At 39.4% G+C, this 26,227-nt stretch overlaps 1 protein-coding gene across 2 annotated transcripts in view; it reads left to right on the top strand.

Moving 5' to 3' along the window:
• Positions 1-24,787, top strand: part of RAPGEF4 (Rap guanine nucleotide exchange factor 4) — a 145,348-nt gene extending 120,561 nt beyond the window's left edge. For both annotated transcript variants that reach the window (XM_066322803.1, XM_066322802.1), the window contains 8 exons: positions 2,899-3,024; positions 3,494-3,672; positions 10,002-10,092; positions 12,319-12,369; positions 13,000-13,087; positions 13,423-13,487; positions 21,925-21,979; positions 23,519-24,787. In XM_066322803.1, the coding sequence (XP_066178900.1) occupies positions 2,899-3,024; positions 3,494-3,672; positions 10,002-10,092; positions 12,319-12,369; positions 13,000-13,087; positions 13,423-13,487; positions 21,925-21,979; positions 23,519-23,646 (783 nt within the window). In that variant the 3' untranslated portion in view covers positions 23,647-24,787. The remainder of the gene's footprint in view (positions 1-2,898; positions 3,025-3,493; positions 3,673-10,001; positions 10,093-12,318; positions 12,370-12,999; positions 13,088-13,422; positions 13,488-21,924; positions 21,980-23,518) is intronic.
• The last annotated feature ends 1,440 nt before the right edge of the window (positions 24,788-26,227 follow it).

The following is a 26,227-nucleotide window of genomic DNA, read 5'->3' as shown; positions in this document are numbered from 1 at the left end:
TTTAGATAAAAACTAGTGGAAGCATTCACAACAAAGGGCTTGTCACACTGCAATAGATGAGCCCTGAAAATAAAAGCAGCTGATGCCATAATTCCCTAAAGTGGACCAGAAGTCCATCCATATGATCCACACAACAAAACTTGATCCCAGTACTCTCTCTGTCACACTGAGCATTTAGGAAGAGCTGAGCATTGTCACCAAGACATGCAATAATTCTTCATTACAGAATTATCTCCTCAAAGTCGTAGAAATATATTTTGTAAGATAGATGTTATCAATTAAAGCATTCTGGAGATCCGATTCCAGCAGTAGATTTCTTAATTTTTTTTTTATTTCTCATCCCCAGAAAATACTGTGTCAAAATCTGAGATAATTCTAAGTAGAACCACAGAGAATATTCCTGGTAGAAAGTCTGTTTTTTTCTTAGGTAGAATTGCTCATAAGTACTTACAGTTTATACAGTCATTCTAGTGATCTCCATGGGGTCTGCTTTTATAGAGTTTGATTTGACTGTACTTTTTGTTCCTTTTATTTCATTAAAAACAAATGTCATTGCCAAGTCATGTCAGCATGAACTCTATTACTCCTAGCCTTGTTTCAGCCTCCTGTATGCTTTTAACAAGCCACTTAGTATGTATGCCTGATTTCTTTTATGGATATGGTAAAATCTGTGCTTTGCTGCTGCTTTCAATTTAGTAACCAAGGAATGCACATCCAGCATATGTAGTTCCATGCAGAGATACTTCTTGTTCAGCTTATTAAATTCTGGTGTTCCCTTAAGGTTAATTAATCCTGCCAAGTAGATACCCTCATGGGGCATGCTACTGTAAAGCAGGGGTGTTGCATCAGTACAGCTGTGCTGGGTACTTATATATGGCTCTGCATTGTCGGTGTACACATAGCTTTGGCAGCAAATTGTCATGGCTTTCTGTGCTTTTTCCTTGTGCTATTTACCATGCATCAAGTACTCAAAATGCTGCAGGGAGCTCTAAGATACAGGGCTGCAATGTGGTACATTTCATCGACTAGACTGATTTTAGTAAGAATTAGGGAAGTACATTCAGCACCTTAAAAATGGTCCTCAGCTCTGTATAACCAATTACAACCCCTTAGCAGCTGCATTTTTTCAAAGAGGTACAAACAAATTGAAAAATGTTACAACTTTACCTGCCTGCCTCCCAGTTTGATCCTTTCACGTTCCAGTTTCTGCCTGCTTCTGTTATCTGTTATCCACATTACATTTGGCAATTCCCATGTGAAAATTGTTCTGAGTAGATGAATTTTCAAATGTGCTGTGAGTTCGCATCTAAGTGCCTCTTTCCTAGCCTTGTAAAATAAGTGTTTGTTATGGTAACAGCTATGTTACCATTTGTGTTCATCTCCAAATGGGGGGAAAAAAGACGTCTTTCAATCTGTAGGCAATTCTCTTTCCATAGATTTCCAGAAGTTAGAATTTTATTTCCTATGTTGTCATAAACTAAAGAAGTTTTGTGTTTGTACAAATCCCAATTCAAAGCAATCTGCAGTTTTTTGTAAGATAATGGCTGCCCTGGATTTTTTTAGAGACTACTTTCCTACTATTTTTTTAAATTATAGATGAAACTTTTAAGCTGATAATGTTTTTCAGTTTAGTAATTTTTAATTAGTTTGTATGATGATGGTTATTGAAAGGAAAGTTTTCCCTAGAGTACAAAGCAAGAATTCAAACAGCAATAAAGCTCCTACACTCTGTGTGTTACTGAGAAAATTATTTGATGTATTAATCCAGTCAGACCTATTTCTGTTGCTAATATATTACTCTTACATTAAAAGGGATTCATTTAGTAGGCTCCTTTTTTATATCGCAGCATCTGAATATGTCCTGTTAATCTGGCAGACTCCACTGAGTTTGTGCTGAGAAAGGAGCCTGTTGGCAATTCCGCGCTGCCCCATCCTGACACATTCACCGAAGGCGGTGGCGTTGGGGACGTCGTGTGCGAGCTCTGCCGCCCTCTCCTGGGAGCAGAGCCGGTGACCCGCGTTCCCGGGCGGTGTGCCGGTGTGCCGCCCTCCAGTTCACAAGCGGGGTGATTTTAGCACTGCTGGTTCAAACACTTCACCCTAATATGTACAACAGACTACTTCAAATCCGACTTGATCTCAAACCACGTTTTAATCTCTGTTTAATACTTCACCTCTGGGCCAAATCATAGATCACATCTCATTTATTGAGTGGCGTGGAAGTGCCTTTCAGAAATGTTTTGTACTTGATTCTTTCTCATAAGACTGTGTTTACATCATTTTAATTGGCCTAGCCAGGAATTTGCAATCAGAAATTGTCCATCAAGTTTGTGTACTGTCAAAGAGAAGGTATGAGGTTTATTTTATAAGTGATCAAAAGATCTTGCAATCACTGCAGATTTCTGAAGCATGCTAGATATAATAATTCTCATCATTAGAATCAGGAATATGTGAAAGTATTTGGCTTGTCCTTGGTGGCCTAATTATTTGTGTATGTGAAAAAGGAAACATAAAAGTTTTTTTGGAAAGACCTGTGCTCCTAAACAAACACACGTGCTTTAGTTAGCACAATATGTATTATAGATTCAATTTTTAGAACAGTGCTAAAGATAACACACTGAGAACAGCCTGGTTTATTTTACAGTGTCTCTCAAGAGCTTTCAGAATTTTCCTGACCATCCTGTGCATACTGGATACTGATTTTGCACAGGGCTTCTCATTTCCTAGTAACGTGTCTGCGGTTAAAAGCAAATTTCAGTTTTGCTGCAAATTTCAGTTTTACTACTAGAAACATGATTAGGAAAGTGGTCATGCTGAAAAAAATTACAAACATTATAGAATGAAAGCCATACGATTTAGCACATCTAAAATGCTTTTATAATATTTTCTTGTTTGTAGGCACCATTGCCAGAACAAGAAGGACCATCTACTGGTACAGTAGGAACATTTGAACTGATGAGTTCCAAAGACTTAGCACATCAGATGACAATTTATGACTGGGAGCTCTTCAACTGTGTGCATGAGGTATGAGGAACTATCTGATCAGCAGGTTAGAATCTATTAGGAAGTGTTTAATTGTACAGTGTAAGTTTGTGTATTATTTAAAAATCTTCTCTAAGCTTGATTTTCAAAAATTCTACAATAAGGCCACCTACAAGTTTTGCAAGTATAAGACATTCTTAATTTTATAGGCAAAATAGAAAAATAAAGTTAGACTTCTTCTGGACATGTTGAATTACTTCTGTTTGTTTCAACATATTAAGCTCTTTATATAAAATCTGTAGTTATGCTTTTACTGTGCTTCTGATATTGTACTCTGGATTTGTAACCTGAATCCTTGTCATCTATGAAGCTATAAATGTAAACTGCAGAGCAAATTTCAGGCTAGATACTTACCTGGTCATTCTTAGCCTCTTTAATCTGTCCAAGAAAAGCAACTGGAAAAAAAAAAAAAAAAAAAAAAAAAAGTTCCAAACTGTTTTCTCTTTCCTAGCTGGAATTGATTTATCACACATTTGGAAGGCACAATTTTAAAAAGACCACAGCAAATCTGGACTTGTTTTTAAGAAGATTCAATGAGATTCAGTTCTGGGTGGTCACTGAGATTTGTCTTTGCTCTCAACTCAGCAAGCGTGTTCAGCTGTTGAAGAAATACATTAAGATAGCAGCCCAGTAAGTATACAATCATATGGGAGCTGGAAGTGGGATTTGGTATAGTCAGTGTGTTTTTATTTTCTTTTTTCAGACAGCCACACAGAGTAGAGGTTAAAACATTCTGTATTTGCTAATTCTGTCCATTTTCTTACAGGGCTGTATAGAACCTTGTTAATATATATTCTTCTTTCCTATGCTACTTTCCATTGCTCCTTGATCTGTGAACTCTTAAGGCCATGTTTACAAATCAAATTTGTGAGAAAATATATTTCAAGTCCTTAGGAGAATCCTTCATTTACCCTTCCATACATTAGCAAATATTAGTACATGAATTAGTAAATATTAACAAAATTGAACCCAGTTTTCTTGAGAACAGAAAAGTTTCTGTTGCTGCTCAGGACAACAGTTCTCAGAATTACTCCCAAGTGGGAAAACCAAGAGGGGAGAGTAAAGAGAAGTAGCATGGAAATGGTGACATTCATGTTACTTTCATTCTGTTTGGGATTTGTAGCAAATTTGTTGATGATACAAAGTGCAGGGTCCTGCACCTGGGGAGAGCAAACCCAAGTAGCTGCACAGGTTGGGAGCTGACCTACTAAGGAGCATCTCTGCAGAGAGGGACTGGGACTGTTGGTAGATGGCAAGGTGACCATGGGCTGGCAGTGGGCCCTGGGAGCCAGGAGGGCCAGTGAGATCCTGGGTGCATCGGGAAGAGTGTGGCCAGCAGGTCAAGGGAGGTGTTCCTCCCCCTCTATTCAGCCCTGCTGAGGCCACCTCTGGAATAGTGTGCCCAGTTCTGGGCTCCTCAGCCCAAGAGAGACAAGGAGCTATTGGAAAGGGTCCAGTGGAGGGTCCACAGAGATGATACAGGGTCTGGACCATCTGTCATAGGAGGAGAGCCTGCAAGAGCAGGGCATGTTCAGTCTAGAAAAAAGTAGAGTGAGAGGAGATCTCATCCATACATTCAAATATCTTGAAGGGTGGTGCCAAGAGAATAGTTCTACACCCTTTTCAGTGGTGCCCAGTGACAGGATGAGGAACAAGGGCCTTAAACTGAAACACAAGGACTTTCACCTCAGCATGAGGAATAGATTTGTGTTGAGGGTGGCAGAGCACTGGAACAGGCTGCCCAGGGAGTTCATGGTGTCTCCCTGTTCACTGGTCCAGTGACCCTGCCTTGGCAGTGGGGTAGGAGTGGATGATCTCCAGAGGTGCCATCCAACCCTAACGATTCTGTGATTCTGGGATTTTTTTCAAATACTTTTGGTTTAAGATGCGAAATACAAATGTCTTCTTCAGTTACTAACTGCTGGGTCTGAGGTTGGATAGCAGGCATTCTTTCTGTCTTCCTTTACTCCTATCCAAATTTAAACTGTTTGGAACCTGCATGCCAGAGATGTCAGCCTTGACTTCTTAAAGTCAAGAGCAGGGCAGTGATTGACTTCAGAGGGAGCGGGGGTATATACATGCCCTGCATAGGTACAGATTTTTATCCTTGTTATACTCTCCCTCCCTTTTCACCTCGTGGTGTATTATTGCATTCATTGCTGTCTGAAAAACAGCTTGATGAGGTTTGTAGTGTTTATCTACAGCACTGGGCATTGTAACTAGAAGCCTTTAGGCAGTTCTACCAACAGAGGTGTTGTTACTTGCAGTTAAACCAAGGTTTTGACTTTTTACATCATTAAATGTTGTGTAAAGGAAGAGATGACTATTGCTGCTGTCATGCTGCCCTCCTCCCAGTTAGTAATTGCACATAGCTGAAGTCTGTGTTCACATCAAAACCTGGGGTCAGTGTGGCTCCTTCCTCCAGGACACCCTGCTCTGCAAGCACCGACTTCCTTCTGGGATCTACTTTGCACCCTGTGGTTGGATTACGGTTGGTCAAAGCTGAAGATTGTAAAAATCTGGCAGCAGGCATGCAGGATCAGTTTTATATTTAGAACAGAGGACAGAATTTACCTCTTTAATTTCTAAAAATACGCCACATATTCCATTATCTCACTGCACAGCGCAGGAGTGGGAAGCAGCTGCCGCCCTGGCGGGCTGTGCCCAGGAGAGGGCAGTGGCACCCACAGAGACGTCAGGGTCTTTCCTAATTTCAGGCATGAAATGGGAAAATGTTGAAATGTGGTCATTAAGACACAACAGTAATTTCCATAAACACTTGAAATCAAGTATCCTAAAAATTACAGTTAAATATCTGCTTAATAAACTGCCCTAGCCTGCAAGTTCCTCGGAGTCATGGGTTTAATCTTGTGCTATTTACAACAGCCTGACAACCTCTTGTTTACTTCCATGTTTCTGGTATCACTACAATGCTAAAAATAAATAGCTAAAAGCGGTCTGCTCTGCTGGGCCCTCTTTGTCTCCTAAAAGCAAAGAAATCTGAAGCACAAGATTTTCCTCTGTACAAACCAAGAAGGCAGGTTTAATTCCAGCCGCTGGAAAGGCGCTGGGAAGTTTTGCCAGGCTGCTGCCCTCTGTGCAGTGCTGCCATGGTAACAGCTGCTACACATGCACTAAAACAAACACAAAGTGCACCGAAGTTAGAGAGGAGAAAAAGCCCAGACCTTGAAGCAATATCTTTGAGGAAGTTTTGCCTGTGAAGATCCTTGAGACCTAATGAGAACTTTACCCTACCTAGAAGTACTAGACTCATTAGAAGAGTGTTCAGGGAGAACAGCTCAGTGCTGCACTATTAATCTTAGGCATGACTGGTGGTAACGAGATGCCTTGCACGTACTCATTTTCAAAGGTAACTGTTACTGAGAAGCTTTTTTCAGTTCTGTGGCTTGAGGTGTAGATATCATTGCAGAAGGCACATCATTTTGTGTTTGCCGCCCCATGCACCCTTGATGTGTGCTCCCAGTCTGTGCAGGCAAGCACAGGGCCAAGTGCTGGCTCCAAGTGCTGTGCACATGTGCTTTCAGTTCCAGGAGCCAGTGTCACTTTAGCATCTGCTGGAAAAGGATGTCGAGGTTACCAGGTTCATCTCTTTTCTCCAACTATTGTAGGAATAAACTTTCAAACAAAGGGGAGAAGTGAACTATATTTCCAACTGTGAGTTCTTCCCATATTAATTGTATAAGAAAGGCCTGCTGTGATGTGCTTGAGCATACTCTTATATACATCTGCAAAAGCAGTTTGTGTGTATTTCCTCTTTTCAGATATATCCACAGGCTATTTAGAAGTCTTCTTGTGTGTCAGTGTACTCAGAAACTTTCATTCAGTTTTTGAAAATCATTCTTTCCATACACATGCATATGTTATAAGTCCAAGGAACCTGTGAGAAATTTCTGAAGTGTGTGTTTATAGAGAAAATGCCAAGATGAATATGCTTGTGCAAGTACCAAGAGATTTTAACCACATACATGTTTGTTTTGGAGATCAGAGTGTGTGTGTGTGTGCATGCATGTTTGCTATTTATCTAACAGGAATATTCTTCTGGTACAGTCCATTTTGTGAAGCAGAGGGACCTCTGTTCTGAGGGAGTGGATTGTGGTGCTTTAGAGAATCCACTTTTTGACATTTTCCATGTAGTTTATATGCAGTAGAGCCATGCAGCGCTGTTTCTAGTGCTTTACAGGGCAAAGGTTCCTTTATCTGGACTCGAGCTATTTATTGTAGACCCTGTAGAATTTACAGAATATCTAGGGTAGAACATCATGTATCTAGATGGATTTTAACTGGGACTTTGTCAAATTCTATTGCTTAACAGGGTATTTAGTAAAACATTTCCTTTTTAATATGAAGATAGATTCAAATTAAATATTGTAGATACAGTTGAAGCTGCCTACTTTGTTTGAGCACTAAGTGCTGTGTGTTGCTAATTATTTTACCCTGCCGTAATTTATTCCTAATCCTGTCATGGGCTGTGGACAGATACCCCTTTATGGATTTACTTGTGCCTGGGGAAGAGGTTATCACTGACAGCCTATCCTGTCTGCTTTTCATTCTTGTCTCCCCTCAGATCCACTAATGAGGCACTCCATGACCTGGACTAGTAGATTTAAATTGGTGTAGCTTTAGCATTTCAGTTTATTCTTTCTACCCTTGCTCACTGTTGCTCATCTGGTGTGGGAGAATTTGTACAAGCAGCTCTGCCAGAAGATCTGAAAGGGCAGCAATCTCCCAACAGACAGACCAGCATATGGGAGAGATCATTTATTCACATGCTCAGTGTTCACACAGTGCAGACACAAGTGAGGCCAAGATCTAAAGGACTCACCCACTCAATACATCCAAGTCTGGTCAAATAGAGGTACAGAAAGAATAGAATGGTGTGGATGATGGATGATGGAGAATAGAATGATGTGGCAATTATGGAGTCAGACAGTGGGAGGAGATGATTGTACTAATTTTGTCTGAAGCTTAGGGTACCTCAGAGGAGCTAAGAAGTTCAATGATGAATAAAAAAATATGAGAGTTGTAGATTGAATCTTGTTCAAGTTTTCTTGGTATATCACAGATGCATAGAATAGTTTGGGTTGGAAGGGAAAGATCATTGAGTTCAACCCTCTTGCCATAGGCAGGGACATCTTCCACCAGACTGAGTTGCTTAAAGTCCCATCCAACCTGGTCTTGAGCCGTTCCAGGAACAGGACATCCACAACTTTTCTGCGCAGGCTGTTCAGTGTCTCACATCATAGTAAAGAATTTCCTCCTAAACCTATCCTCTTTCAGTTTAAAGCCATTTCCGCTTGTCCTGTCCCTCTGTGCCCTTGTCATATGTTGCTCTCCAGCTTTCTTGTAGGCCCCTTTAGGTACTGGAGGGTGCTCTAAGGTCTCTCTTGGAGCTTTCTCCAGCCTAGACAATGCCAGCTCTCTCACTCTGTCTTCATAGCAGAAGTGCTTCTGTTCTCTGATCATCTTCATGGCCCACCTTTGCACTCACTCCAGCAGATCCATGTCCTTCATATATTGGAGTCCCAGAGCTGGGCACACAGCTCTGCAGGTGAGGTCTCGCAAGAATAGGGTGGGGAGTCACCTCCCTTGACCTGTTGGCTGATGGTTTTGATGCAGCCAAGGGCATGGTTGGCTTTTGGGACTGCAAGCACATATTATCAGCTCTTGTAAGCTTCTTGTCCACCAGCACCCCCAAGTACTTCTCCCCAGGGGTGCTCTCTTTACCCAGTCTGTTTGTTCTTGGGATTGCTCCATCTCAGGTGCAGGACTTTACACTTGGCCTTGTTGAATTTCATGAGGTTCACACAGTCCCACCTCTCCAGCCTGTCAAAGTCTCTCTGGATGGCATCCCTTCTCTCCAGTGTGTTAACTGCACCACACAACTTGGTGTCATCAGCAGACCTGCTGAGGGTGCACTCAAATCCATTGTCCATGACACTGACAGAGATGTTAAACCCCAACAGTCTCACTTAATACCAACCTCTAAGGAAAGCCACTCACAGCTGAAGAAACAGAGACTGAGGTGCTGAAATTGGATATTGGCACATCAGTTGAGAAAAGATATTATTTGCAAAACCCTAGTGAAACTCAGTTTTGTGAGGTTTTTTTGACAGGCTTTGTTCAATCCCTTCCCTTCCTGTTGAGTGAGTGAGCCACGGATGCAGACCCAGTTGAGCAGTTGTGTTGACTATGCCCATCAGATTGTATCTACTCTTTCATATGGCATGTTAGATCTTCCATACTAGTCAATTACATGTTCCAGTTTTTCCTGACTGATAGCAAAATCCTTATTTGCATTAGAGATGGAGTGTGACTTGGAGCTCCTTTTGCCCAGGACCTCTTTAATGATGCTGGTAACAAATGGCCGTTCTTTTCCTGAAACATACTAGAAGTCCCAGAATCTCTAAGTAATAGAAATCCTATACTGCAGGAGAGAGCACAGGCATGGAGAATCTCTAGACTGCTGGTCTTCTCCTCTTAAAAAGACTCAGTGGCCCCATAAAATGCAATGAAGATTGCCTAAGGAGAGCTTCAAGCATTCATTAGCTGTTCAGAAGCTGTCAGCAAGTTCTGCAGCAAATGAGGTTATAAACAGTTGTTTACACTGTTTCTGGTATCCCTTGGGGCTGAATTGAGCCCAAACTCAGGACTGTGTTTCTGGGTGGGGAATTGCTTCAAGAACTAGAAGTTCTTGCAGAAGCTGACATCCAGTGAAGTAGAAGAAGAGAAGTCATTTTAGGAGGGAAGGGAAGGGAAAGTCTCCAGAGTGTGGTGTAGTGCTAACACACTGGTGAAGAGGTGTCTGCAGCAATGCTTGCCAGGACTGCCTAAATTCAGTCACTTCTAAGCTAGATGCCTAAGTTCAGCTCTCTTAAGGTTGTCATAAGTACTGCTCTGACTGATATATACAACTTTAAACCTGTCCCTTTGTGTTTCAGCTGTAAAGAATACAAAAATCTGAATTCCTTTTTCGCTATTATTATGGGACTGAGTAATGTTGCTGTGAGCCGTCTCTCATTAACGTGGGAGGTAAGTCTTGGCTAAAATCCTGTTCCAGGAAGCTCGATGGGGATTTGTGCTTTTAGTTAGCAAAAACCTGGATTGGGCCTTTATTATTGATAAAGCTAGATCTACTAATACAGCTCCTGACCATAAGTCTTAGGTAAGGCTGGCAGTACTTATTACTAAGGCAATATACTACACCCATGGACATTGAAAAGAGTGACAAAGTTGAAAAGAGTGACAACAGTGGCTCCTGTTGCTGAGCTGAAGTGCCCAACAGGATGAGCAAGCTAGCCAGCTAACCTCTTGGATCAGCCCATCCTCTGTGTGCCTTTACTTGACTGGTGGTTCAGTGAGATCACTCCACTGATAATTCTCTTAAATTCATCCTCTGTTCATACATACTGTTTTCTGATCTCCACAGGGATTCCCTTGCCCTGTTAAAATGTGAGTTTGTCCTAACCAGTTCTGGTTTTCTCTCTGACATGTATTTCCATGCTTACTGTCAGTTCGGTCTTCATTCTCAGAGCTTCCACCTTTTTCTGTGCCTTTGCTCTTTTGTATGTAAGTGTATAAAAAGGGTGCAGTGTCCAGCACACTGTAACCACTGAGAACATACCAGGTATCAAAAGTATCAAAAATAGCTTTAAATGTGCATGTATTTTGTTGATTAGAAGTTAAAACTAATTAGCATGACTGAGGTTATTGATGCAACTGAGAGCAAAATTTGAACACCTTTAAAAATGTGTTCTGAAACAGGATATCAGACTAGCATGTCTAGGAGTACACCAGTCCTGTTTTCAAAAGTACATGTGTCATATACAATCAGTGCTATAGGCAAAGATTTTCAGTTTCTCAAAATAATGATCCTTCATTTGTGGCTACTAAGAGGAGTTGAGAGAGCTGAAACAGTACAGGACTAGAGAAGAAGGAATTAATGTATATACTATATACAGCAATCTAAAATAGGCACCAGTTCTGAGCTGGGGGGGGCACAGATCATTTGTATGTGTGGAGGATTAACTTGAGATCAAGGAAATGTTATCACACTCTGGTTCTGTAGAGCAGTTGGTTTATCAAGAAATCTGCCATTTGATTTTTCACCAGATATATACAGAAAATACTTAAAGACAAACATACCAAGACCTGATTTTTTCCATATTATCATGCATTTACATTAGTTGCATGCAGAAATTAGATATTTGCAGGTGCAAATGTCCAATTATACCACTTACTTCACAAATACCTAATCTGCATGCATATGCAAACTAGGCACACAGTTGTTGACACACATCATTAAAAATTAGGCCCTTGCTGTGGCACAGTGTAAATAGCTTGCTAGGGTACACACTCCAAATGTAGAAGGTATTGCAAAAAATAATTTCTGCACTATAAAATCTCTATTAATTTTTAATGTTATCCACTGCTAATAGTAGTCTGAAAAATTCAGCAAACACAGAGAAATTTCTTACTAAAAAAACCTGACATATTCTGATCGCACATAAAAAATTACAGTGATCTCTGAAACCGATTTATAACATACCTTATAGTCTTTATGGCAAAGTTATTTAATCTGCATGACATAATATGCGTGAAGGGGAAAGAAAGTACTTAGTAAAGCCCATCTCATCCTGATCATTGCATGATCAACTGACAATTATTTATTTGTGTAAGTATGGTAGACTGAAAAAATATTCATTAATTTGTACCCCAGAAGGTGATAGAGGACTTTGCTGCTGAGCATTGTCAGGAATTTTACCAATAAATGCATCAGCATGAGCAAAAAAAACCTCCTGGAAATGCCCAAGCATGGATATGAATGTTTGCAAGGGCAGTTCATCATAGGTATGAATAATTAAGCTGATCTGCCCCTACGCAAGCTGTGTTTAAATTATGTTTTCAGATAGGCTATAATCAAGAATGTCCTGAAAGCATTCACATGAACTTCCACTTACATTCTGAATTCAGTGATTGCAGTGTGAGCCAAACAAAAATCTGAATCTAAACATCCCAAAGGACTAAATTCAAGTCGGGGTTTAAATCAGGATCCAGGTTTCATGGCTGGTCCCGTCTCTATTTTTAATCTGGTTGCTAGGAAACGTTGTATTTTAGATTAGCACATTGTTAGAAATATCTGGCAAAAAAAGAGCACTCTCCTGACTTAGGGCGTTGTAGAAAGAACTAGCATTTACAGTAAAATTACCACACTGATCGGATTTAATTAAGGTTTGCTATTTTTGTTTTTATTAACAGAAACTCCCAAGCAAGTTCAAGAAGATCTATGCAGAGTTTGAAAGCTTAATGGTGAATAGCAATAGATCCCTTATTCTATGCACAATCAGAGATAATTCAGTTTCTGATTTGAATTCCTTGATTCAGAACATTTTATATGTCCTTGTTTGACTTTAAGAAGTTTATGATCCCATTTTAGAGCTGCTAAAACAAGTATGTATGACTAATAAATTATACTCTTAGGAACCTACTGTGAGAGAACTTATGTACCACTCAAAGTTAATCTGGGAACTCAGAAAAGCTTTATCACATGTTTTCCAATAGTACATATGGGAAATTCTATTTTTCAACCTGGATTTTTCCAGGCAATACATTTTAATGCTACAAGATATGCAAAACTGGATCTGCAGCTGTAAGGGGGAGGAAAAAATGTGAGGTTTCTTTTGTGAAGAATATTTTTTAATCATATCTTACCTCGCTGTTTGGCATGAAAAAATGTTTGTTTTTAGTGGCTGCATTCTCACAGTGTAACCAGTCTGGGAGAATGATAAAAGGTGTCTGAATTTGCAGATACACTTTTAAAGTCACAGGAAAAAAAGAATGTTTTTAATAAATGCCATGATGTCTAAATGAATGCATATAGTGTCTTGATACATATAATAATACATATTAGTAATTATTTGATTTCTCTTTTTTTCTAAGGATCCATCAAGAAACCATAGGGCCTACAGACTAACTGTAGCTAAATTGGACCCTCCAATAATTCCTTTCATGCCGCTGCTTATAAAAGGTATGCTTGGATGTTACCAGAATTATTAACTTGAAAGCTATTTGTCAGATATTTGAAGGATAAGAGTAGCAGCAAGAAAAAGCAAAAATCAATCTCAGTGTGAAGTATGATCTTTTTCTATTATGAAAAGCATGACACAGAGACAAGAAAAACTGCTTTTGTACATCTGAATATCATACCTCAATTTTATTAGTTTCAGAAATGCTGCAAATTAAAGCCTAAATGTTTTACTTTTACAGCTGCTACGATTTTTGTAAGGGTAGATAAAATATTCTGCTGTTTTGTATGGCCATGATTCAGAAATAGGCTTTTATGTATCTTTTATCTCTATACAGACATGACGTTTACTCATGAGGGAAACAAGACATTCACTGACAATCTAGTAAACTTCGAAAAAATGGTATGTATGACATATATGAAAGAAAACTTTAAAAGGCCTCCCTATTCACCCCTTCAAGAGTGAACTTCTCAACAGTGACATCCAGGGCTAGAGAAAACAAAGGCAGGACCAAGACCTGGCAAAAATAGCCTGCATTGTACACAGAGCCTGGGGCCTCTGGTTTTCTGGAAAAGCTCACAGAGGTGGAGAGTAAACTGCCCACTGAGCCATGCACAGCCAAAATGTTTCCTAGGAGAGGGAGCATCAGGGACAGGAAGCAGAGCTGTTAGAGACACTTCTTAACAGCCAGTTTGGGACCAACCTGGGATTTTAACTGCTGTTCCTTCAAACAGGCCTGAACTGTCTCAGGCTCGGGTAGTTCTGCATAGCTCCTTGGAGAATGAAAGAAACATTGGAAAGACCTTGCACAACATATTATTTTCTTCTTTCCTTTGACAGATGAAAAGAGGTGTCTGTGGCTTGATTGCTTTCATACTGGAAAGGGGAATCAATAAAAGGCTAGAGTATGCTCAAATTTGATATAAGTCCTGCACCTAAGTTGTTATCATTTCAAACACCATTGTCAAAAACTTCAGGCAGGCAACTTTCCATTGCAGAAGTCTCAACTGAAACTTGAGTGTCTCAGCAGTAAGAAGACATTTTCTTGGTTGCTAAGGCCATGTTCCTCATTAATGTGGTTAATGATACCTGTACCTGAGAACCTTTGCTGGCCAAACCCAGCTGTGGCATCTGCACAGCAAAACCAAACCTGACTTAGTGCTCTGGCAATAAATAGTAGAATCACAGAATCACTAAGGTTGGAAAAGACCTCCAAGATCCCTGACTCCAACTGTTAGCCCAGTAGCACTGGGTTCCCCAGTAAACCTTGTCCCTGAGTGCCACATCCACATGCTCTATGAGCACTTCCAGGCATGGTGATTTCACCCCTTTCCTGGGCAGCCTAATTCAATGTCCAACCACCCTTAAAGTGAAGAAAATTTTTTCTCACATCCAGTGTAAACCTCCCCTGGCACAACTTGAGGCTGTTTCCTCTCAGCCATTCAGCATCCATGCTAGCCATATTTCCTCTGGCGCCTATATGAGCTTGTTCTCTTAGTAGTAATCAGAACCATTCCATTCCACTTGAGTTACATAACTCAAGTTATTTCCACTGCACTGTGGAGGCGTTTGTCTGACCCTCTGAGCACTGATAACTGCAGAGAGAAAAAAAAAAAAAAAAAAAACTTCATGGAAAATTAATTGTCACTTTAAGGGACTTCTCTTAGATTTTAATCTGTAGCTTCAGGACAGTCTCTGTCCTTGGGTGAAAATACCCCTTTACTAAGATGAGACATTTTGTAAGTAAATGGCAGTGCTAATGCCTGAGGAAGGGCCTGACCTCACTTTGCAATAATGATGTTCTGTAATTGCATGTGCAGACTGTGTTGCCATCTCCTTCCTTGAGCCTTCTACCTGCAGAAAAGGACTCTTTCTGGACTGCCTGTTCTAATTAGGTATAGATATAACAGTATAGGTAGTAAATACTTCGGGGGACACAAAGCGATCTCAGACTTGGTTGGAACACCTCCAAACGAGAAAGGATGGCAGCTGTATTGCTAAAGCCATGGTTCTGTGTCTGGCTCCAACATCTGCATCTCACTTGGCCTTGTTATACCTCCTGAACCAGAAGAACCAGTACATCCACTGGCCTCAGAGCTCTGTGCTTCAAGCTCTTTATGCCTGATTTTGTGTAAAAGCCATTACAGGAGGGAGGAGCTCTCCTGTAAGCACCCCGCATAGACAGAAGTTCAACACAAGCTTGTCATTTAAGTTCTGCACCACTCTGTACCACATTTTGGCACTCCCAAGGCCAAGAGTGAATTTTATAGCAGCTTGAACTGATCTATATCTAAGCAGCTGCAGGGCTGCCTGCTAGTCTGCTCATTGTCTTATCTTCGAAAGAATGTTACCCCCGAAAAAGGAGTTTACTAGTAGCACCCAAAAGTTTTAAATAATACTTTACGCTGCAGCAATGTAGTACCAGTAATCTGAGTTATGATCATTTTCTTTAGGAGAGGAATGTGAAGATCAGTTAGTGTATTTTTGATGCAGTATATTTTTAAGGAATCAGTATTTTGTCTCATGTTTCTCAACTCACCAGAAAGGGAAAAAATTCTCCTTTTTTAGTATTCTAAGCCTTGCTTCGGTTGGTACTCTACCTAAAAGCTCTCTCTGCTTTTTCTCCAGGCCATACTACAAGTATATCTTCTGTATTTTTATTGTTCTTCACTAGCTCTTCTGCATGCTTCTGTGGTGCTTTTACTGCCTCTCTCAACCCAAGCTGTTCAGAGCAACCTGTATTCAAATTCCACCCACATAATTCATTCAAAACCTACTGTGGACCTGGCAGTTTTCAGCTTTTTGCAGGTGTCATCAGGTCAAGCAAAGAAGAAAAGCCTACTGTTAAACCTCAGTTGCTGCCGCCTACTTTTGTTAAACTTAAAACTGTCATATCCACACATAATTGCCAGATATTAAACTGTAAAGACAAGACCACTCAGCCAGATAACTCTCAGATAAGTTCTCCTCTCGTTTAAAAAAGTCTAAGCCCAAGGTGTTTTTGTGATGTTACGCTGCCATTTTCAGGAGAAAAGTAGAAACCCGATTTTCTCACAGGAATTGTGTCTTGCCATTTATTGTTTCTGTCTGTTTGTTCTGCTGCATGATGTTGTGTCACAAGCAGATGGAGATTCCTTAGAGTATTGCTGAGAGCCACTCTTACTGACGTTTCTGAAACATCTTGGTTCTTTGGAAGATTGTTTCCTTCCTGTTTGCTGAAGTTTGTGAATAAAAATATCTGGGTAGTTGCCACTGGTGGTGCCACTTGCCATTGGAGGAGGTGGGTCCCTTCGACTCTCATGTAAGCACAGTGATGAAACTGAGAACAGCCTCTGGCATTGTGTCTGCATTCTCACCACAGAGCTCTGATCCCGACAGCTGATGTGCTGCTGACAACTTTATTCCTGTAACTGGCAGCCAAAAGTAGAAGTTTGATCTAGTGGCATCTCCTCAGCTGAAACAGCTTCCTTTAAATCTTTTCTGGTTTGTGATGTTTTTGTTATTATTTATATTAAATGATGCATCTTAAAACATGCAGGAGCTGTCAGGCAGTGTCTGAGCCAGGAACTCCCTGAGTGCCAGAAACAGCAAGGCCTGATTTCCTAAATATTTGTGTTTCATGGCTGCTTTAGGCCTGCTCAGATCTCTCCTCGTGGCTGGGGCATGTGTTGTTTCTTCATGGCTGGGGAATTCTGTGTGAATAGGCTTTTGTCATAACATAGGAACTTGCACTACAGCGTTTTTCCTGAAGGAGACAGGGGGGCACTTACACAATCTTTATCTTGTCCACAGCCATCTGTTTTCACAGAAAATTGGTAGGAGCTTTCTTGTGTTTGAAAACTCTGGGTTCTTTTTTCAAATTGAACAAAATTATCTAGAGAAGAAGGGAAAAGCAGACAGATGGTGTTGAACCACATTAGCCTAGTCTTTTTTAGCAACTGAAGCTAACAAAGGAAAAGACTCAGTCAATTTTTTCCTGCTAGGCTTTCCTATATATTGATCTTTTCAGTGGTGGAGTGACAGAACTGTGGTGTTGGCAGTAGTAGGGAGACATCACTCTGCAGAGCATTGCTGAGCTTTACCTGCTGATACCTGTGTGACTGCCAGCTATTTCTTCCCCTTCACTATCTCCTGATCCCCACAGATGCCTTATCTGGAGGAGGCTGGGAGGAGTGGGAGGACAGGGACACCTAGCCAGGGAAGAGAGTAACCACGTGTGGCAAAGCCACAGCTGTGGGTAAAGAGAAGTTTGTAAACAGACTCGTTTGTACAAGATGTAGGTAAACAGTACTGAACATGTCAGAAATAGGTATGCTCTTATTCTTTGTATTTGCACTGTATTTGTGCTCTTCACTCATGCCATTGCATGAAGCCTTAAAATCCAGCCTGGAAAATGCTATTTATACACTTGTCAATGAGTACACAAAGTCTTCAAGTAGTCTTCAGTGGTAAAGAAGACATAGTTCCAGAGAAGCATTGATAATCTTTTACTTACCACACTGCATGAAGCTGGTGGGGAGAGGTTGCAAGCTGTTTCCACCATGGTGTTGTTCAGATGTACATTCTAGTTTGGCATATATGCTATGATACCAAACCACCTGCATCTCTTCTCCCTGGTGAGTTGGCAGTACCTGTTAGTTGTAAGTGTGCCTTTAGAAAACTCATCTATGTAATAACTGAAGATGTATTTGTTACAGAGGAGCGAAACTTGTAAAGCTTTTTAAATGCTGTAGTTTTAGTTTGGCAGTTTTGGTGGGGAACATTTTGAGAGCTGCGAGTACGTGGAAGATACAAAGACAGGAGGCTGCAAACACAGTTAGTTTGTGATCTGGAATGACTCTTCTCAGGTCAAGCACCCAAATAGCACCAGTAGTAATAGTTCCTGTAAACTCTGTATGATTTAGCAGATACAGGATAACCTACAACCTGCAGCACATGGCAGTATAAACCATTTAAGTGACACTGCTTTTATAACTGTATATTTAGAAAAAATTTACAAGCACTTTCCTAGAATTAGGTCTTGGTAGGGAAAGAAGAGAGGAACGTGAGGAAAGTACTGAGCATGACTCTCTGTAGGAGTGGGCAGTATTTCATACTCTTGATCACTTACTGATTTCCTTTTTTTCAGACCTCAGCTGCATGGTTGCACTCGAACTGCTAGTACAGAATTTTGTATTCATAGACAAAGGGAAGATGTAGTTATTTGGGAACTTTATCAGTGCCATTTCTCAAATCTTTAGAGAGCCTGATTACTTTCTGTGGCGCCTTCTCCATATGACATTACCCAGCGTTATCTCAGGAATAACACCTGTAGAGGGAGCAGAAGTCAGGAAAAAGCTCTGAAAGTGCTGACCTGCCATGGCAGCACAAGATAGTGCCATGGTGCTGACCACTGATGTTTCTTTTTGTCAAGCCTCTTCACCCTTCAGGTGCGAAAAGAGGATTAGAGAATTTGTGCATATTTGTTTTCAGGTTTTGTGGATATGAACAAAAGGGAATTCACACTCTTATCCATATGCAAAAAAAAAAAAAAAAGGCATTCTTTAATTTTTGGAACATAAAGATTATGCAGAAAGTGTGTGACTAAAGCCCTTAGTAATTTTCAATAGCATATATGAATATTTATAATATTTAGCAACCTGGGTTTGGAATGGATTAGAAGATAATGTGCTGGCCTGCTGCCACAATTCCAGACTGTAAAACTTGAAAGGGTATTGTTGTGTATACACAGCATGCTGGTAGTAGCCATCACTTGTTATATTATGCAGTTGGTTCCGTTTCAGAAAGATCCAAATTTAGGTTTGTATGGCTTTTTGATAGTGGTCTTCCTTAGCACTGTGAGTAAACAAAGATTAATCTTTGCAAGCATTGACTAGAGGTGATCCTCTATTTGAAGAAAAACTGTAAGGAGCAGGCAATTAAACTTCCATCTGAACATTTTTTTCTGTACATGTTGCTAGTTTTCCTGCATCAAAAGAAGACAATCTAATTTATCTGTGAGATTCAGGAAGGGGAATTTCACTTCTGTTTCATAACCTGTTTTTCTGTTCACTTCATGCCTTACAAAGAGGAACTGTTAGGAGCTTAGACATTATGAGACAGCAGAACAGCACTTGGAAAAAAAGTAATGTGAAAAACAGCTCTTTAAAGAGATATAATGCTTCAGAATCTCCCCCCGGCTTGTGATGCTGTCTTTGGGCTACAGTTTCTCCATTTATTCCGCCTTAACACACACTTCCTCATTAGTTTCTATTTCATCATTGCCAGGATACTTCTAAATGCACAGATTGAATCACATTATCCTCAGGAAAAGGGATCCCTTTAAATGAAGTCTTTCAGCCAACTGAAGAAAGCCAGGTAGTTCAGCTTTTAACCAGAGGACAAGTCAGACAAGTCCATTTCCACTTCCATTTTCCTTGCCTAGAAGAGCCCACATAATGACAAATTTGAAAATAGCAAAAACTTTTTTAAAAACCTTCACTACACACCCATAATTTTTCTTTAAGTACAGTATTGCATTACAGTATTTATTCTTAATGTTCTTTTTTTGAGGACAAATTCCCCACAAGAGAAAAAAAAAGAGTAAAATTATTCCAAAGAACACTTTTTTTGATAAATCTAAGTTTTCACATATAGCTAAATAATAATAGCTCCAAAGAGTAGTGTGAGATGAGGCTTCAAACCTAAACACTTACAGGTATGAAAAATTAGGGTATGTTTTAACAATCCATCTAGAAAGCACATCAAGCAAAACTAGGTATCTTCCTAGAAATGAAGCATCCTTAGCAAAGCTTCCTTTGAAGCTAGATGGTCTTGAAACTTCATCATGTTGGCTGGTGCAGTTCAACTTCATGATCTCTTCTTGAAACAGCTATTGTAGATGAGTATTTTTTGAACTAGTATAAATCACAATAGCAGCATCACATAACAGAGCCAGATATGAAGCCATAGAGGTGTGAAGCAATCACGTTTATATGCTTGTGTTGTTTTGATTTACCTTTGATTGGATTAGACTGAAAAACTGACACTGTTACTTACATGCAGCGTGTTCTGTCTCAGGCCAGTTATCTTGAGTATTTAAGAGGTTCTGTTGGAGTCAGTGGAGTTTATTCACATGCTTAATGCTAAGCACCTATGAGACTATTTGCAAGGTAAATGCCTTAGGAAATCTGCATAGTAATAATGGCTTGAAGTGGTATGAAAATTACCATAGGATAAAATTTACTCTTACTTGAATTATATGTGTGAGTTTAGGAACAACATAAGCAGATCCAGATTCCCTAGATCTTCTGGGAAAGTGCGTTTTGGAATGAACATATTTTAGATTAGTTTCATTTGGTAAAACAAGGTGTAATCCGCAAACATTTAGTACATGATCAGTAGTGTTTCTTATGCCTACCAACCGAACCATTTTCGTATGTTTGACAGTACATGGAAATGTCTAAGATTATGCAGTGTGTGTGTAAGGAATGTCTTACATTGGTGCTTCCTATTTCTGGAATGACAGATTTCACAAACTTATTTCATTTGTAACATTTTCATTTAAGATTATAAGTGGGATTTCATTTAAGATTGTAATGAATTTAGAGAAGCATATGCCCCAGGCTTTACTGTTCACTAGTAAGAGATATGTAATGCCATTTTGTGAGAGCTTATGACTAACTAGCTTGTTAATCTCACCAAAAATTTCCATAATGTATGAAGCAGCCTGGTGAGAGTGTGCTGTGATAGAAGATGTAGCTGTTTCGGAACACAGATGTTAGAGTCTGATAGGGAATAGCAATTCTCTCCTCTACTTTTCCTTAACCTAAGCAAAAGAAACTGAAACAAATGTTGTCGTTATAACAGGGATTGAATCAAACTATCTAGCTAAGTAGTTATTACTATGCTGAAGTTTCAGTTTATGTGACATTACTAGAACAACTAATTCTGCCCCATACTGGTGGGTGTATTCATTCTGTGGTGCTAATCACAGAAACCAGTTAAAATTCTACAGTCTAGAACTAATGTTTTGCTTTATGATTTGCCTTAATTTCTTTCCTTAAAAACTGTCACAAAATAACATCTGATTTATCACAGCAAGTGTATTGATTGAAACTGAATTGAATGAAGCGATGTCTTTTTCACTGGAGAATAGCCAAGAAGGACTGAAGTGACTTCTGCTTTTTTTTTTGGTGAATTGTCAGTAGAAGGGTCCACCAAAAATGAATCCACTTTTCATGTTGAGTTAGATACACTTGTGCAAAGTAACACTGTATAACAGGTCTGTTTATGAAACTTGGCTGTAGGCCACAGTACTGACAGTGGCCTTCTCTCCTGTGAGCTGAGCATTCTGCCAGTGGAATCACCCTCACGTGCTCATTTACACTGTCATCCTCCAGGAGGATTGCATTTTAAACTCAAGTTTATATAAAAGGTGAAAGCTCTTTAATTGCTGAATATATTCTAGAAATGGCCTTGCTGTTAGGAGCTGATGATCTTTAAATTAACGTATATATACTCCATGGTATTTCTTTTGCTTTTTAATATACTAAGATGTTATTAAAGAAATGCACATTGAAGGGGCTGATTTTCATTCTTACTTAGGGCCTTTTACAGCATTCAAGCAAGGGAAAGAGTTCTCTGAGCGCATGTAAATTATACTCATGCTTATTTAAAGCCTGTGTAAATGCAAATCACACCCTATATATGAAAGTATCAGCATAAAAATTATATTTTCATTCATATGGCTGCTTTTATTGGCATGTGTCTTCACATTCAGGCACAGTTAGGTGCTTCGTTTAAATGATGATGAAATACAGTGCTTGTTCTCTGATTGCATCCCATCTTTTCCTTCCAGCGCATGATTGCCAACACTGTCAGGACAGTGAAATTCTGCCGAAGCCAATCTTTCAGTAAGTGTATTACAACATCTGTACCCTCGGCATTATCGTCAGTAGCTACAGTAATTACAACTAATTCTGTGTGTACCAGAACTGAAGAGCCTGCTTTCCACTGATGCTTCCATGTGATCTTTCACAGGGCAAAATATCCTTCAGAAAGCTCTGACAAATGCCTTCTCCTCTATCTCTTTTTCATGCATGTGAAAGAGCTAAATGTCTGTGAGGTCTCTACCTATCTGTCAGATTAGAGCCAGTTGAAATTAGCCATTGGATTCAAAAGTGGTTGAAATAATCTAGCAGGCAGCAGCACACAGATATTTGCTTGGATAAATTCTATTTTAATATGAAACCAGTCTGGAGACATGACCTTTATAAATGACATAACTGCATAAGGCGGTGAATTTAAAACCTGTTTGTCAGTATAATTGCCAGAACCTGCTTGAGGTCATGTAAGATGACAGAGCTGTATGGTCAAACAGGCTTCTCTGTGGATCTTGTCCCATCAAGGTGTACTGTCAGTCTCAGTCACATGGGCATTTCCTCAGCACTTCATCCATTTTGACTCACAGCACCCTTCTTCTTCCTCTTTTTCAAACAACAGAGTAAATTATATAAAACTACATTTTTATAAAAAAAATAGATTCTGCCCATATGAGTCAAAGCTTAACTGTAGAAGATCTGTAGAAGGTTTTATAGAACTGTAGAAATTAAGAGAGATTTTTTTTTCTCCACAATGCAGGATTTTCTGGCTATATGTATTCATTTTTGATGTGTTAAGCACGGGTGAGACCTCCACATACTTAGAAATGGAAGCAGATTTCCATTATACATGATATAACAAAATGTCATTATATAGATCTACTGGATCTAAATTCCATGCTTTGTGTGTGTGTGTGCGTAAAGTATTGTAGATACCTCAGTTAAATTTTTTTAGTTGAATTTAAGTTACTTAACACGTTACATTACACTGTAAGCTGTTCCCTGTGAGGCTGAAGATATTTAGAATTTAACTTGCTAGTATTCCCTAAGTGCTGCTGGAGTAGATATAATGTGGTTATGTTAAGTAATGTAAACAGGTAGTAAATTCTGAGGCTTGAATGGGGCAGCCACCAAGCACTACACTGTTAAAAATATTTAATACTGAGCTAGAAATGAGAATATTGCATGAAAAGAGGCTGCAATCAATTACATAATGTTGAATCTGTGAAAGTTGCTGGTTCAAAAGCAAATGAGCAGCTTTAAATTGCACTTGTTATCTGTATAATTTATAGCTAATGACTGATAAGGTGATGTGTAAAACTGTAACTAAGGGCCATCAATTTTAGTAAATGTAGCCAAGGATGTCCAAGAGAAAAGTTAATTTGTGGGGGTAGTAACCAGAAAGATCGTCAGATATGGAGGAAAGGCTTCAAAGAGAACAATTTCTAAATATTTCCTTTTTAACTCACCAGGACCTAGTCTTTCCTGTGACAGCTTGTAGGCAGTTGTGCATTTTGTTCAGGCATTTGTCCATTTATGTGTATCAATCCTACATCATTTCTCTTTCACCAGATCCTGATGCAGCCCTAACTAATAAAAACCATCAGGATGTTCGGAGCTACGTGCGGCAATTAAATGTGATTGACAACCAGAGAACTTTATCACAGATGTCTCACCGACTGGAACCGCGCCGAGCATAAACATTGGAGCAATGATGAGAAATGATCTTTTATCCTCTCAAGGTCACTTGTTAAGAACTTCACTTTCTCTGCTACTGCACTGCCACTACAGAAATAAGCAAAAACAAGCTCTAAGGTCTTAGGCAACGCACAATGTACCAGCCTGCTGGAGAACTTTGGCTGAGGAAGAATTTACGCACTGTAGGTACATGGGTGGCCATGTTGTGAACTGTTAATTCATCTTGAAGTGTAGTAAGTGATATCTCCTATGGATTAAAAAAAAGGACAAAAGATAAAATAGAATAGTTAGTGGGAAATGCACAAAAACATACAACAGTTCTAAGGTAGGTAGTGGGTTCTTCTCTCTAATTAAGAATCTGTATTTTATGATTTATGCTTCAGGTCAGGACCAAAACTACTCACATTTAGCTTGCTCAGCTACTGTTGACCTCAACAGAAGATGGATGTAAGGATCTGATGAAATAATGTAGGTTTATGAGAAGTCCAAGGTATAGTTCCATTCAGAGAAGACTTGAAAATATTTCCATTTTAAATACAACAGATTCTAAGAAAAATTCTTAATCTTAATCATACTATCTACTACTACAAGCAGCGTGGCCATTTTAGAAAACTGACAGAACTGAAAATATTTTGAATGATAAATAGATTAATCAGTGTTTACATTTTACTTCCTTCTTTTTAAATTACCAATCAAGTTTTTACAAAATTCAGTTTAAAAGTAAGGTCATCAAAATCAATAGCATGAAAGGCAGCAAAGGACTGGTTCAAAAAGAGCACAATATGCACAAGTGGATTTCAAGAGAATATTTTCCTGGACATTAAAATCTTAAACTTCAGCTAGAATTAATCGTGGCTGGTTAACACATTTTCTGGTCTTACGCATTTACAAATATCTTAAATTTCAGCCAATTGTTTGCACTTTCAGTAGACTGTAAATAAGTGTCAATTCATTATGTTCTAGAATATTTATTTATGTAATAGTTATTGTGCCAAAGCAATTCTGGTTTATTTATTTTGTTTAGCATGTTATAAGAGTGCAGCTTTTGTCTTCACACTCCGTGTGCATTTACATGTAGAAGTTGTGTGATCTATCTTTTCTGTAAATAACATGCAGTACCTTATTAAATGTAATTGCTGGAAAGGTTTAGTCACTGGCCTTATTTGCACTTTCAGCTTCATTCCTGCATAAAACCAATGCTGCTAATTGGCTGATATATCAAACTTGGCTTGTCATTTGCTGGGCCTCAAACCCGCAGTTGGCCTTCATGCACTGGGAGATGGACGGTGAGATTAAAGCCCTCAGATCCATCTCTGCCACAGGGGATGACAGTCTGGCAGTGACGCAACACCATGGTCTTGTTAGCTCATTTGTTTCTCAGGAGAAAACATTTAAATTGGAAGGCTTGAAATAAAGAAGGCATATATTCTTAATTTTAGCTATCTGACTGATTTGTCCTGCTCAGTCACTAATGTGAGCACTACAAGTTTTCTTACCTTGGCTATGATTTTACCTCAGTTTGGCTAACGTGGCACCTGGGAGCCTCTGGGTTCGATGACCACAGGGAGGTCTCTCAGAGCCAGCAGCCATGAGGGGAGAGGTGGTCTGGTCTGTGCCCTTTCCCCTCCTGAATACTCCTGGGGACGGCTGTACTGCTGCTGGGCAAGCCCAGATGACAGCCAAGTGCATGCCAAAGGAGTGATGATGTTCAAATGGCAAAAGTCTTTCCTATTACATTCACACTGGTTCTTCTCTGTGAAGCTGGATGTCATAAAACTGATTAAGCCTGAAATTAGAAGTTGCAACTATTATCTCATTATTAAGCTTCAAGAGATGACCTCATTGATATAGTCTACATTTTCCTTTGGATGCAGTGTATTTTTTTTGGCATTGAGCAGGACTGTGTGGAATCCGTATACACATACAGATTTTTTTATGTATAAAAATAATTACATTCTTTCAGTCAAAACATAAATTCTGCAAAAGCTGAGAGTCACCGGGGAAATGCTGACACATAGAACCACAATCTGCTTGGTACCTGCATTCTGCAAAGGAAAGAATTACACAGTTAAGAAATATTCTGCAGCATGATGAAATAATTTATTTTAACTTTGCTGTCTGACTAGAAGTTCAAGATGATTCAGAGGAATACCAGCTAATAACATAGAGACGAATTTGTGTCTTATTATTTCAAGTGAGAAATATTTATTTCCATTTGTGCTGTTCAACGAGTATACTTCATATGGCTTCTTCAGATACAGTATCTTCTCAGAAGCAAAGTATTAGAGTAAACTACAGGGACACAATTAATTCAGCAGGCACTTTTATCTTTGCAATCCATTGGTATAATTTCTGAGTTCATGATTTTATTTGTTCCAGGTTTGTTCCTATTGTTTGGACTTTAATTTATTTCTGTGTTAGCTGGTTTATCAAGCTGCCAAGTTCTGGCTTGGCTCCGCGTATAGACCAATTCTTCATCCGTTTAGTATGTTTTTATCCCCTTGGTTTATTCTTTTCTTCTTTAGAACTTCTAACTGTCTTACTGACTTGTTGCCAGCAGTCTCTATTGTGTAGTTGTATCCC

This window comes from Sylvia atricapilla, chromosome 7 (genome assembly GCF_009819655.1).
Source record: "Sylvia atricapilla isolate bSylAtr1 chromosome 7, bSylAtr1.pri, whole genome shotgun sequence".
Classification (NCBI taxonomy): Eukaryota; Metazoa; Chordata; class Aves; order Passeriformes; family Sylviidae; genus Sylvia; species Sylvia atricapilla.
Note: the sequence above shows the minus strand (reverse complement) of the source record. Positions and strands in the feature narration are given on the sequence as shown.